The 12,638-nt window shown below is 40.5% G+C and overlaps 1 protein-coding gene across 5 annotated transcripts in view; it reads left to right on the top strand.

Annotated features, from left to right (window-relative positions):
- Positions 1–12,638, top strand: part of RBPJ (recombination signal binding protein for immunoglobulin kappa J region) — a 115,861-nt gene that overhangs the window by 52,923 nt on the left and 50,300 nt on the right. The window contains exon 1 of one of the 5 annotated variants that reach the window (XM_014548895.1): positions 9,747–9,817. The exons of the other annotated variants lie outside the window; for them this stretch is intronic. Within the exon in view, the coding sequence (XP_014404381.1) occupies positions 9,762–9,817 (56 nt within the window). The 5' untranslated portion in view covers positions 9,747–9,761. Of the gene's footprint in view, positions 1–9,746; positions 9,818–12,638 lie in introns of those variants that run through there. 5 annotated transcript variants of the gene reach the window in all.

The raw sequence follows: 12,638 nt of genomic DNA, 5'->3' as shown, positions 1-12,638 counted from the left end.
GAGGGGAGGGGAGAAAAAAGAGAAAAGAGAAAGAAACATTGATGCCAGAGAGACATCAGTTGGTTGCCTCCCATTACACACAACCCAGGTGTGTGCCCTGACTGTGAATCAAACCTTTGACCCTTCAGTGTACAGGACAACCATGCCAGCCAGCACTGGCCAGGGCTTGAATACTTTTAATTACTTCATAGTAAACCTCAATTCAGAACCTTTCCTTTTGCCTGTGCTGAGCAGAACCTCCTTGAATGGTAGTTGAAGTATTAGGCTGCCTGTAGTGCCACCCAAGGCAAACCAGTTTGCTATCAGATTTTGTACCATCAGGATCTCCTGGGAGGCCAGCTGCTGGGGTTGTTTTTTTGGTTTTTTTTGTCCTAGCAATGCATGAAGGCAGTGTGACAGGTTAATGGCTCAGATACATGTTGGCAGGAAGCCATCCTTTAAGCTTTCAATTGTGGTTACGACCACTTCTTCAGAGTGGTTTTTGGCTTTACCACAAATGTAGGTTTGATTATTATAATATGACATGTGATAACAGAAAGCTAAATTACAATTCAAAAGAAATGTATTGTTTTGGGTATTAACACTCAAGCAGAATGCCATTTCCTTATTCATGTAATGGTGTTATTAGAAACATTTTGGAAAGCTTTTCCCCATTCTGAACATACGAATTTTGATTATTTTATTATTTTTGCATATTGCATATTCTCCTTTTTAACTCAGTGTCCTATGTTACATGTTTTAAGATGATAATTGTTATTTTTAATTTTTTGCCTTTAGGGACATGCTTCTTTGAAACAGCTTAACTCCTTACAAACCCGAATCATAGCTTTTCCTTTATGCAATAGACCTTATTTGGGTTATACCATCTATAAGTGTTCTAATCTACAGTATTTAAAAGGAAAATAAAGGGCAGATGCCCTGCTGAATTAAAATACTTTAGAATACCAAGTTGTGTATTAAAGGTTTGGCTGTTTAACAAATTAGCCAAACATGGTTTGATGTAGGTTGGGCTGGTACTGTGTTTGTATAATTTCTACCAACAGAAAAATGAAGACTGCCGAACCTCTTTGTTAAACTGAAGATATCTGTGTAGCTTCTTGGTCCTTTTTAACTCTGAAAAAATGTCCTTTGTAGAAAGTGATTGATAGTCTAAACACTAAAGTCATGAAACTTTCATAGTTCCCACTGCATTTGTAATTTATTCCCCTTGTTCACGGAAAATGCAAGAATAATTGTCAAATTTATGACATACACATATGCAGTCGTACACGTGTGTATGGTATATACTTACATGTATTCAATAGCCAAGGTGTGGCTCCCATGGCAGATGTCTTTAGATTTCATGAATTTTATCTATTTACAGCTTTAGAAAACATTTTCTCACTTTTTAGTAATCAAAGAAAAATTTACTCTTAACCCTTACAAAATTTAATCAGTAGCTTAAGTTATTAGGAGGATAATGAATGACAGTTTCCTTTCAGGTTTTCTGTCGACCCCTCACTAAAACAAACTTAATCTATGCTGTATTATAGAAAGTTTTAGGATCAATTAGTACATTTTATAATTCTCCCATAAAAATTTATTCTCTGGGCACTCTCTTCACATGCAATTAAATTCTATTTCGATGTACACAATATGGAAAATCGTGAACATTATACTCTAGTTACATTTTGGACCAAATTCACCATTTTGTGAACTTGAGCACGGTAGTTGCTAAGCTGAGAATAATGGCACCTACCTTGTAAGATTGATATGTGTATGAAGTGAGATACGCATGCATGGTATGTAGCCCAAGGATGGCCCTCCTGTAGCTGCTATTGTAGTGCATTTGATACAGATAGGAGCCATGTTTAAATTTAATTGCTGCTATGTGTTCCAAGGGTCTAGAACAGTGCCTAACACACTAGGCATTTAAATGTGTGTTAAATGGTTAATGAAAGAAGAAAGGAACCAGAATCTCAGAAAACAATTACACCATTCTCTCCTCCCTATTTATCTCAGTTTTAGTGAGATAGGCAAAGGAAGCCAGTTTTCAAATTAACAACAGGAACATTCTAATCCTAGTACATATTCAGTATTTATTCATGGCATTGCATAATTAGTGATTTTTTTAAAAAAAATGTACACTCTTGTGATAGATGATTTGCCAAATGGGGGACCACAGTGTATATAATCACTTGCCTACTAAGTAGGAGAGAAGATTGTTGGAACATCTTACCTGAAATTTGGATGGAAAGGAAAGAGGACCAATTTCATCAGAACATACATCCTCATTGGCTCAATATTTAATTTTTTTAAAATATGAAATACTGCCGAAACCGGTTTGGCTCAGTGGATAGAGCGTCGGCCTGCGGACTGAAAGGTCCCAGGTTCGATTCCGGTCAAGGGCATGTACCTTGGTTGCGGGCATATCCCCAATAGGAGATGTGCAGGAGGCAGCTGATCGATGTTTCTCTCTCATCGATGTTTCTAACTCTCTATCTCTCTCCCTTCCTCTCTGTAAAAAATCAATAAAATATATTTTAAAAAAATAAATAAATATGAAATACATATATCCTGCAATGGTGTAATTGAGGATGAGAAGTCACTGTCTTGTAAAATTTTGATATTAAAATAGAATTTGAAGACAATAGGAATAGAGTCCAGGAAAGAACTTCTTTCAACCAGGAGAGAACTTATTTTCAAAATCAGCCATTCATTCCAAAAACTTTAAACAATATGTATAAGAAATAGATTTCTAAATTAAGTAATATGCCTGCAGAATAGCAGATCACACAAATCACAAATGTACAGTAGAGTGAATGTGCACAGAGTGAATGTGCATGTGTGATCACCACACAGATGGAGACTTAAGAATTAACAGCTCCCTAGAAGCCCTTTTTGTGGCCCCTCCTAGTCTCTATACCTCCCTCTCATAGGTAACCTGTAATCTGTCAAACACTATAGATTAATTTTGCTTCTTGCTTTTGTTTTCATGTAAACAGAATTATGCATTTTTGTAGAGTCTGGCTTCTTTGGCTAGTACTCAACATCGCATGTGTAGTGATAGTTGGTTCACTTTCATTGCTGAATAGCGCTCTGTTGGCTGCTGCTTCTGTAGTTTTATCTGACCTTTGACAATAGTCATTGTGTTGTTTCTGGTTTGGGGTTATGTCTGATGATGCTATGAACATTCTTGTACATGTCTTTTAGTACCCATCTGTACAGATTTGGTGGCATAGCATTTTTACTACTTTTGAGCTTTATCAGCAATAATATGCTCAACTCAGGTAGTTTGGTGGGGGCGGGGCGCTAAAAGTCTTATATGCCATTCTCTGTTTTTATTTTAAGCCACCTGTATTCTAGAGTTGGTGTATGGCTTTCATTCGAAGTCCAAAGAATGCAATTGCATTTTGCTATTTACCTAAGCCAGACTTAATTAGTAAAGAATGAAACATCTGTAGAAGTATATAATGCATTCTAGAGCAAAATGGAATTTTTGCTGCTGTTTACCATTATCACTAATAAGTATGTGAAGGATGTGCATGTTGTTTTATATATGCACTTGGGAGGGGATGGAATGTAGGTCTTATTTCTTCACTCAAAAATTAATGCTACTAACTGGATAGCTTTTTGTATGTTGTATATAGGCACTAGAGGCCCAGTGCACAAGATTTGTGCATGGGGTGGGGAGGAAGCGGGGGAGAGTCCTCAGCCTGGCCTGTACCCTTTCGCAGTCCGGGAGCCCTCGGGGGATGTCCGACTGACGGGGAGCAGGCCTAAGCCGTCAGTCGGACATCCTTAGGCTCCTGCCACTGCAGCTGTGTTCGCCACAGCTTCTGCCTGAGTGGCACTCCCTCTGTGGGAGTGCACTGACCACCAGGGGGCAGCTCCTGCATTGAGTGTCTGCCCCCTGGTGGTCAGTGTGCTTCATCGTGACCAGCCGTTCAGTTGATTTGCATATTAACCTTTTATTATATAGGATAGGATGACTGGGAGGGGCTGTGTAACCAGCAATTTATTGCTAGTTGCACACATGGATTTTCAATTGTTTTGTTAATACAAATGGTACTTTATTTTTGCACAGTCACAATTGTCTCCCTAAATAATCCATTTCCAGAATTGAAATGGTAAGAAATTCAAAGCTATGCACATCTTGAATTATAATAGTGTTTTCCAAAAAGATTGCACAAATTTAAACTCCCAACAGTATATGAGAGTTTTGTTTTAACCACGTGTACACTAACACTGGGTATTATCAGACTTTAAATCTACAGCAAGCAATTCTTTTTTTTTTAAATATATTTTATTGATTTTTTACAGAGGGGAAGGGAGAGGGATAGAAAGTTAGAAACATCAATGAGAGAGAAACATCGGTCAGCTGCTTCCTGCACACCTCCTACTGGGGATGTGCCCGCAACCAAGGTACATGCTTCTAACCCGAATTGAACCTGGGACCCTTCAGTCCGCAGGCCGACGCTCTATCCACTGAGCCAAACCAGCCAGGGCAACAGCAAGCAATTCTTAAATAACTTTCATAACAACATAAAAGCTATGTCAAGAAGCTGGCCACAGAGTATCTTATGTGTCACCTTCCACTGATGTTTTTTTTTTTTTGGATAGGTTTGTCACCACCAGGTTTTGTGGCAAGCAGGGTTAGGCCAGCAACTTGATCAGGAGATTAGTGCTTCTCTGAGTGTGGCCTTTTTATTGTGATATAATTGCAATTTATAGAAAAATTGAAAGAATATTACAAAGAAGTTCACCCAGATACCACAAGTGTTAACATTTTTACCACATTTGCTCTATCCTTCTGTATTCTCTCCCTCCCCCTCTCTCTCTCTTTACCTGAAACATTTGAAAAGAAGTAGATACCATGCCCTAAGTACTAAAGCTAGTGTTTCTAAAAACGAGGACATTCTCTGCATTTTTAAAAATTATATTTTTATTAATTTTACAGAGGAAGGGAGAGAAACATCAATGATGAGAATCATCAACAGCTGCCTCCTGCATGCCCCTACCGGGGGTGTACCCCCCAACCCCAGGCATGTGCCCTGACTGGGAATTGAACCATGACCTCCTGGTTCATGAGTAAGTGCTCAACCACTGAGCTACACTGGCCTGGCAGGACATTCTCTTAATAACCAGACATTCTCTTAATAGTTATCAAAACCAGAAAATCAAAATTGATATAATCCTGTTCTCTAATCTGGTTTAACTCAGATTTTGTCACTTATGTAAGTAATGTTCTTTATAGCAGAAGTAAATTCTGGATAGTACATTGTATTCAGTTATCATGGTTCTTCAGTCTCTTTTAATCTGGGCCAGTTCCTTGTTTTTTGTTTTTATTTTATTTATTTTTTGTTTCCCTTTCATAACTTGATCCTTTTAAAGTATAGTTATTTTGTTGACTATTCCACAATTTAGGTTTATGTTTTTTCATGCTTAGATTCAGGCTCTGCATTTTTGGGGCAGTAATATCATAGAAGAGACACTTTGCTCCTCTTGATGCATCACAATAGGAGGCATTTGATGTCAGTTTGTCCCAGTCAGTCTCTGGATACATGAAACTGAAGTAGTTTGCTCATCGTCTCATTGCCACCTCTTGCTGAAGCCATCCATAGGTTTTAAGGTGCATGATTTTCATATAAGATCTTTATATGTGATGTTAATGGAAGTCATTGTTCTCACAACTTAGTTGTGCCATCTGGATAATGAGGCTGGTGGCTACTGCAGATTTAATGTGGGAACAATCCATTTTCAGGTATGGATTTTGGGGAAGGTACCCTTTATCTGGTAATAATATTGGAGATACTCCAAAAGCCAGATACTGACAATGACTGGAGGTGATGGTCTCCGTCATCCTGCATTTATATCTTTCCATTCTTTCTGCTTCTTTACAAACTGCTGGTAGTTTGTTATAAAGTTAAGTTTGTTTTTTTAAAATTGTTATTATTGGAAAAGAAAAAATAGGATAAATGAACTTTAAAAATTAAGGAAACAGTGCTTTTCAAATGTTCTACCCAGTATAGGAGAAAGAAGGGGAGCATGTTACTCTACCTGATGGGGCCATAGGATATTTGTTCTGTTTATGAAACATGTTACATACACGTGATAGTCCAGGAGAATACATCATACTTGGGTCATCTTTGTTCCAGTAGCCAAGGACCATTGATTACACCTGGAAATTTTAAGCAGTATTGGCTATTTAATGTGGTTCTTAGGGTAAGAGCAGGTTCAAAACTAATAATTGAAGCACGACAAAGGCTGACGTCTTGCTCAAAGTTGTGTGACTTAGTAGGCTGTTTTCTATTTCCTTTCTGCAAATACCGCATCAGTGTTTCTTGCCTTAATTTATTTTAATTGTATTTCTTCATTAAACAGAAAATTTGTGAAATACAGAAAAATAGAGGAAATTACTTTTAGTTTCACAGTCCAAGGGCAGATGAATTTCACACATGACTTGAGGTTGTTTTTCCAGCCAGCTCTATGTTTTTAAAATAGAAGGTCTAATGTTGTTACGTGTTTTTATTTTGTTTTGTAGCAGTACAATTACTAAATTTTTCTATATTTTAAAAAGTTTTTTTCTTGTCTTCCCCTCTGCCCCTGCCTTGGTTTTTTACTTGGTTTTCTCGTGTGAAACATCTATTAGCTAGAAAAGGTGTTAAGATGGTGAAGTTTTGATAGCTTTTATCATGTTTGTTTTCAATACATTTGTGGTCATATACTTCCTTAACAGATTGGTAAATATAGAAGCAAATGTGTCTGTTATGGGAGAAAACAATATTGCATCTCTATGGTGAACAAAAAGGAAGTGTGTAATATACGTGTAGTGTTTATGTAGGTTTTTTATTTGAAAAATCTGATGGATTGGAGGATATGTGGAAACCTCAATACTGTTTACAGAATATTTAATGATTAAGGAAAACTTTTAAAAAAACTTTACACTTCCAGGTATATGAAAATAGATTTAACTATGTAATTAACATTTTCCATGTCTCTTCTTACTTTGACTACAAGTGCATTGTTATTTTAGAAGGGGAAAGCTAGTGAAGTTAAAGTAAAATGAATTTGCCAGCTTAAAGTTATACATATAACAATATATTTTGGATAATATAAATTTTCTTGAGCCATAAGATTATATGAACATTATTAGGTAATGATGGTACATAGATTTTTGTGTTTCATTTGCCAGTCCCAGCCTGAAGGAAAAGTACAGAACAGACCAAGAAGGAATGGACATGGGCATAACCAACATTATCTGAGCTGTCACTTATCACTTAAAAAAAAAAAAACCCAACAGGCTAGAATAATAATTTTTTCCCTTTAAATATGTAACAAGAATGATAATTACATTTAATCAAAATTACATTTCATTAGTATGCATAAAATTTGAAAAATCTGCCGTAACCGGTTTGGCTCAGTGGATAGAGCGTCGGCCTGCGGACTGGGGGGTCCCAGGTTCGATTCTGGTCAAGGGCATGTACCTTGGTTGCGGGCACATCCCCAGTGGGGGGTGTGCAGGAGGCAGCTGATCGATGTTTCTCTCTCATCAATGTTTCTGGCTCTCTATCCCTCTCCCTTCCTCTCTGTAAAAAATCAATAAAATATATTTTTAAAAAATTTGAAAAATCTACTCATGCAAATGAGATAATGACAACCTCTAATATCAAAAAGATAAATTGGCCCTAACCGGTTTGGCTCAGTGGATAGAGCGTCGGCCTGTGGACTGAAGGGTCCCAGGTTCAATTCCGGTCAAGGGCATGTACCTTGGTTGTGGGCACATCCCCAGTAGGGAGTGTGCAGGAGGCAGCTGATCGATGTTTCTCTCTCATCAATGTTTCTGGCTCTCTATCCCTCTCCCTTCCTCTCTGTAAAAAAATCAATAAAATATATTTAAAAAAAAAAAGATAAATTGAATAGCAGTGATTCTTTGTTACAGTGAGGAATTAATTTATTATTTCATGGGATTATAGTGTCCCTAGGGTACTTAAGTATTTAGTTTTTTATTTATTTGTTTTTTGCAATGTTAAATACACCATACACCTGTTATGAAAAGATCTTGGTTGGTCAAACTTACTTCTGGTTCAAAAAGAGGATTGGGATGCACACAATAATTATTGGAGATGCTTTATTATATACTGAAGAAACAATGTAATCTTATTAATGTTTATAAGATTCCTCGCCTGAGGATGATACCTGGAGAGCGGTGCATCATGTTGAAATGCTGTTCTAGCTCAGCAGGCGAACGCTTGTGTTCCCTTGTTCATGTTTCCTATGAGAGCAAGAGTGATGTTGCACAAGCCTGCTTATGTAATTGTTGACTTCATGTAATGGCTATTCCAAAGAAGACCATTGTTAACATTAATTTTTTAATTTAATTTTTAAATCATTTTAGAGCAGCAGGAAAGAAAATTTACACTTAAATCAGAATATAATAAACTAGTCATGTAATAAACCTGTGTTAGATCCTGTGTTAGATCCCAAAGATGTTTGATATTTGGAATAATTAGTAGGGTAGTGGCATCACTGAAAAGTTTTATCTCATTTGTTAACTGTCTCTAAAATTTTTAGCATTTTAAGCTGTTAGGTAGATTCTGGCTGCACCCCACTTTATCTTTATAAAGTTAACTTTGCTCTTAAAATATATAAGCAAAGAATTGTTTTAAAGATATCTTAAACTCCCTGGGTTTTATAAAATACTAGAGGCCTGGTTCACAAATTCGTGCACCATTGGTGTCCCTTGGCCTGCCTGGCCTGCAGGATTAGGCCAAAATTGCCTCTCTTACATCCCCTGAGGGGTCAGGCCAGGCTGAGGGACCCCACCGGTGCACAATCGGGGCTGGGGAGGGACGCGGGAGGTTGGCCAGACAGGGAGGGACCGCTGGAGGGCTCCAGGGCATGTCCGGTCCATCTTGCTCAGTCCCTGTTGGCCAGACCCCAGCAGCAAGCTAACCTACTGGTCAGAGCATCTGCCCCCTGGTGGTCAGTGCACATCATAGTGAGTGGTTGAGTGGCCTTAGCATATCATTATCATATTACACTTTGATTGGTTGAACGGATGACCAGACACTTAGCATATTAGGCTTTTATCTTATAGGATTCTATATCAAACCTAGTGAGGCATTTTTACTTTAATCATACGCTATAATGCTACATTTAATCAGTTTCGAAGGTTCAAAAAAATCTTTTCTATGAAAAAAGATGTAGGAGTAGATTTTTGCCTTTCATTCCATAACTGCAAATCATGGGTTAATCAACAGTTCAGTGTTTCTAAAACCTGTGTTCTTAACAGCTTTGCTGATGTTACTACTAAAACATTGTATTTTTTTGGTTTGGTTTTTGGTTTTTATTTTAAAAATTGAATATCTGATTGGATAAAATCAAAGAAAATAATAAGTAATTCTTCTTACAGAAATGTGGGTTATTTGCTCATTTTTTGGTGCTACTTCAATTAAAGTCACTTTTCAATATTTGAGGGTTAATGAAAATACCAAACTATTCATAGTCACAGACACCCATTGTTTATAAATTATGAGGTCATAAACAAATCATATAGCATTAAATTACTTAACAAAATGAGCTGCATGGGTTTCTAAAACTTTTATCATCCAAGTTAATAACTGTGGAACATCACAAATATAGAGAAATCTTAAGTCAAATTAGGCTCCACAGCCTGTAACTGTGATTATGAACAAGGTATTTAAGCTGTTTATAACTGCAATCTTGCTTAAAAGAATAAAATAAAATAAAATTTTATTGGTCGTTTTTCTTCAAGTGCTATGCCTTCATCTGTCTCTTCAGGAAGACCTTATTTCCTATTCAGAGGAAATAGTAGGTTACCATGTAGGAGTTAGATTCTTCTTGAACTTATTTGTCTTTGTTAACATCACTAGGGGCCCAGTGCACGAATTCATGCACCTTGAAAGGAACTCGGGGCCATGAGGCTGCAGTGGGCAGAGGAGCGGGTCTCAGCCCACCCTCTGCGCCCCCACCCAGCCCCTCCTGCCACGGCCCCATCCCCTGTCTGCCGGCAGCCCTGCTCCCGCCATCACTGCTCCCACACTCTGATGTTGCCGGCCCCTCGCGCACCCGCTGACAGCGCAGAGTGATTGGGGCTGGCACCAGCAGTGGGTGTGAGCGGGGCTGGCACTGTCAGCAGGTACCAGTGGTGGCTGCTGCCCCAATCGCCCCTCAGGAGCAGGGGGAGGTGGAGAAGCCTTCAAGGGCGATTGGGGCCGGCAGCTGCTGATGGCCCTGAGTGATTGGGACTGGTGCTGGGAGCCAGCAGCGGGTGCGAGTGGCAGCTCCGGCGCTGGCTGCGGGTGCAAGAGGGGCCAGCGCTATCAATGGGTGCGAGCGGTGGCTCGAGCGCTGGCAGTGGGTGCAAGCGGGGCTGGCAGCGGGCGCGAGAGGTGGCTGCCAGCCGTGATCGCCCCTCAGGAGCAGGAAGAAGTGGAGAAGCCCTGAGGGGCGATCGGGGCCGGCAGCCGCCGCTCACACCTGCTGACGGTGCCAAGCAATCGGGGCCAACTCTGGGTGCCAGCAGTGGGTGCAAGCGCCGGGTGGGACCGCAGTGCTCAGGAGCAGAGAATTTTCAGTAACCACCAGAGGCTCGCCCCGATGACAGCAACCAGTGCCCCAGTCTGCTCCACCATCCTGCCGCAGCCAATGCCTGCCATGTTTTGCACTTTGCTGCCGACGCCCGCCATGTTCCGTGCGCACCCACGGTGGTCAGCGCACATCATAGCGACCGGTTCGGTTGTTTTGCTGTTCAGTCTATTTGCATATTAGGGTTTTATATGTATAGATAGTTAATTCCTTTAGTTATTTTGGCATAACCAGTTACAACTAAAAAATAGTAATACAGGTTGCCCTTGAGTAATGCCCTCTGCCAGCTAGTTGAAAGGCTTCTGTTAGTCCATTTAGCCTATCCCCGTGGTCAGCAAACTGCGGCTCGCGAGCCACATGCGGCTTTTTGGCCCCTTGAGTGTGGCTCTTCCTAAGCCTTAGGAGTACCCTAATTAAGTTAATAACAATGTACCTACTTATATAGTTTAAAAAATTTGGCTGTCAAAAGAAATTTCAATTGTTGTACTGTTGATATTTGGCTCTGTTGACTAATGAGTTTGCCGACCACTGGCCTATCCTATATAATAAAACCCTAATATGCAAATTGACTGAATGGCGGAATGACTGGTCACTATGACATGCGCTAACCACCAGGAGGCAGATGCTCAATGCAGGAGCTGCCCCCAATCCTGGGTTGAGCGTCTGTCCCCTGAGAGGGAGGTGACCAGCGGTGGCAATCGGGGGGCAGGGCCAGCCAGCGGGCGGCACCAGGTCGCCAGCCAAGGTGGGTGCCAGCGGGAACCCCCCGATTGCCCTGCCCACCGGTCACCCCACAGATGGCCCTGATCACCAGCCAGGCCTAGGGACCCTACCCTATATATTGGGAACAGTCTCTTAGATTTAAAAATTAAAACCTGGCAAAGCTACTCTAACACTGAAGGAAAAAACAGGATGATGCAGCGATGACATGCATTGACTCTGGCTTGCAATTTTGTGGTCAGCCCTGATTCTGACACTTACAACTGTGTGACAAAGCCAATTCTCTCTGCTTTTGTGTGTGTGTGTCCCCCCCCCCCCCCACCCCCCCCAATAAGATGTGGAAAATGGTACTACTGCCTCAGAAGGATCATATTATGTACTACTTTTTATAATCAGGGCAAAAAAATGTAGCTGCCCATACAACAGCAAGATGCCTTTCACCTGTATGAAAAGTATGGTCATTAGTGCATGCAGCATCCCAGATTGTGAGAGGGATGTCCGACTGCCGGTTTAGGCCTGACATTCCCCCAATGGGTCCCAGATTGCGAGAGGTTAGCCCGGCCCAATCGTGCACGAATTTCATGCACCAGGCCTCTAGTTTCTTTATGAAGGGGAGTATACCATATGCTAGTTATGTAGTCAGCATGTAGGTTTAAATCTCAACTCTGCTGCCATTTATTTACTCTGTGACATTGGGCAAGATGCTTTCTACATCTTTAAAATGGGCAAATATATACCTTACAGAATTACTTTATAATGACTAAAGAGGAGAGTGTATTAAAAATGTATAGCTCAAGAAACCAAGATTGCGGCATAGGTAAGCACCGGAAATTGCTGCCTCTCACAACCACTTCAAAAATACAACTAAAAGATAAAGCAGACATCATCCAGAACCACAGGAAGGCTGGCTGAGTGGAAATTCTACAACTAGAAGGAATGAGAAAAGCATACCGAGACTCAGAGAAGGTGTGGAAGTAAAGTGCAGAGGTATGGAGGTGCACACGGAAAGGGCTGGCAGCTGAGGACACGGTTGTCTTTTTCAATCGGGAGGGAGTCTCAAGCTCCCTACTGCTCTGAACTCCAGTTCTGGGCGAGTCTCTGGGGACCCAGACTCATACGGGGAGAGGCTAGACCAAGGGTGGGCAAACTTTTTGACTTGAGGGCCACAATGGGTTCTTAAACTGGACCGGAGGGCCAGAACAAAAGCATGGATGGAGTGTTTGTGTGAACTAATATAAATTCAAAGTAAACATCATTACATAAAAGGGTACGGTCTTTTTTTTTTTTAGTTTTATTCATTTCAAACGGGCCGGATCCAGCCCGCGGGC

Source organism: Myotis brandtii, unplaced genomic scaffold (assembly GCF_000412655.1).
Source record: "Myotis brandtii unplaced genomic scaffold, ASM41265v1 scaffold525, whole genome shotgun sequence".
Taxonomy (NCBI): Eukaryota; Metazoa; Chordata; class Mammalia; order Chiroptera; family Vespertilionidae; genus Myotis; species Myotis brandtii.
The sequence above is the reverse complement of the archived record's forward strand: the minus strand, read 5'-3'. Positions and strand labels throughout refer to the sequence as shown.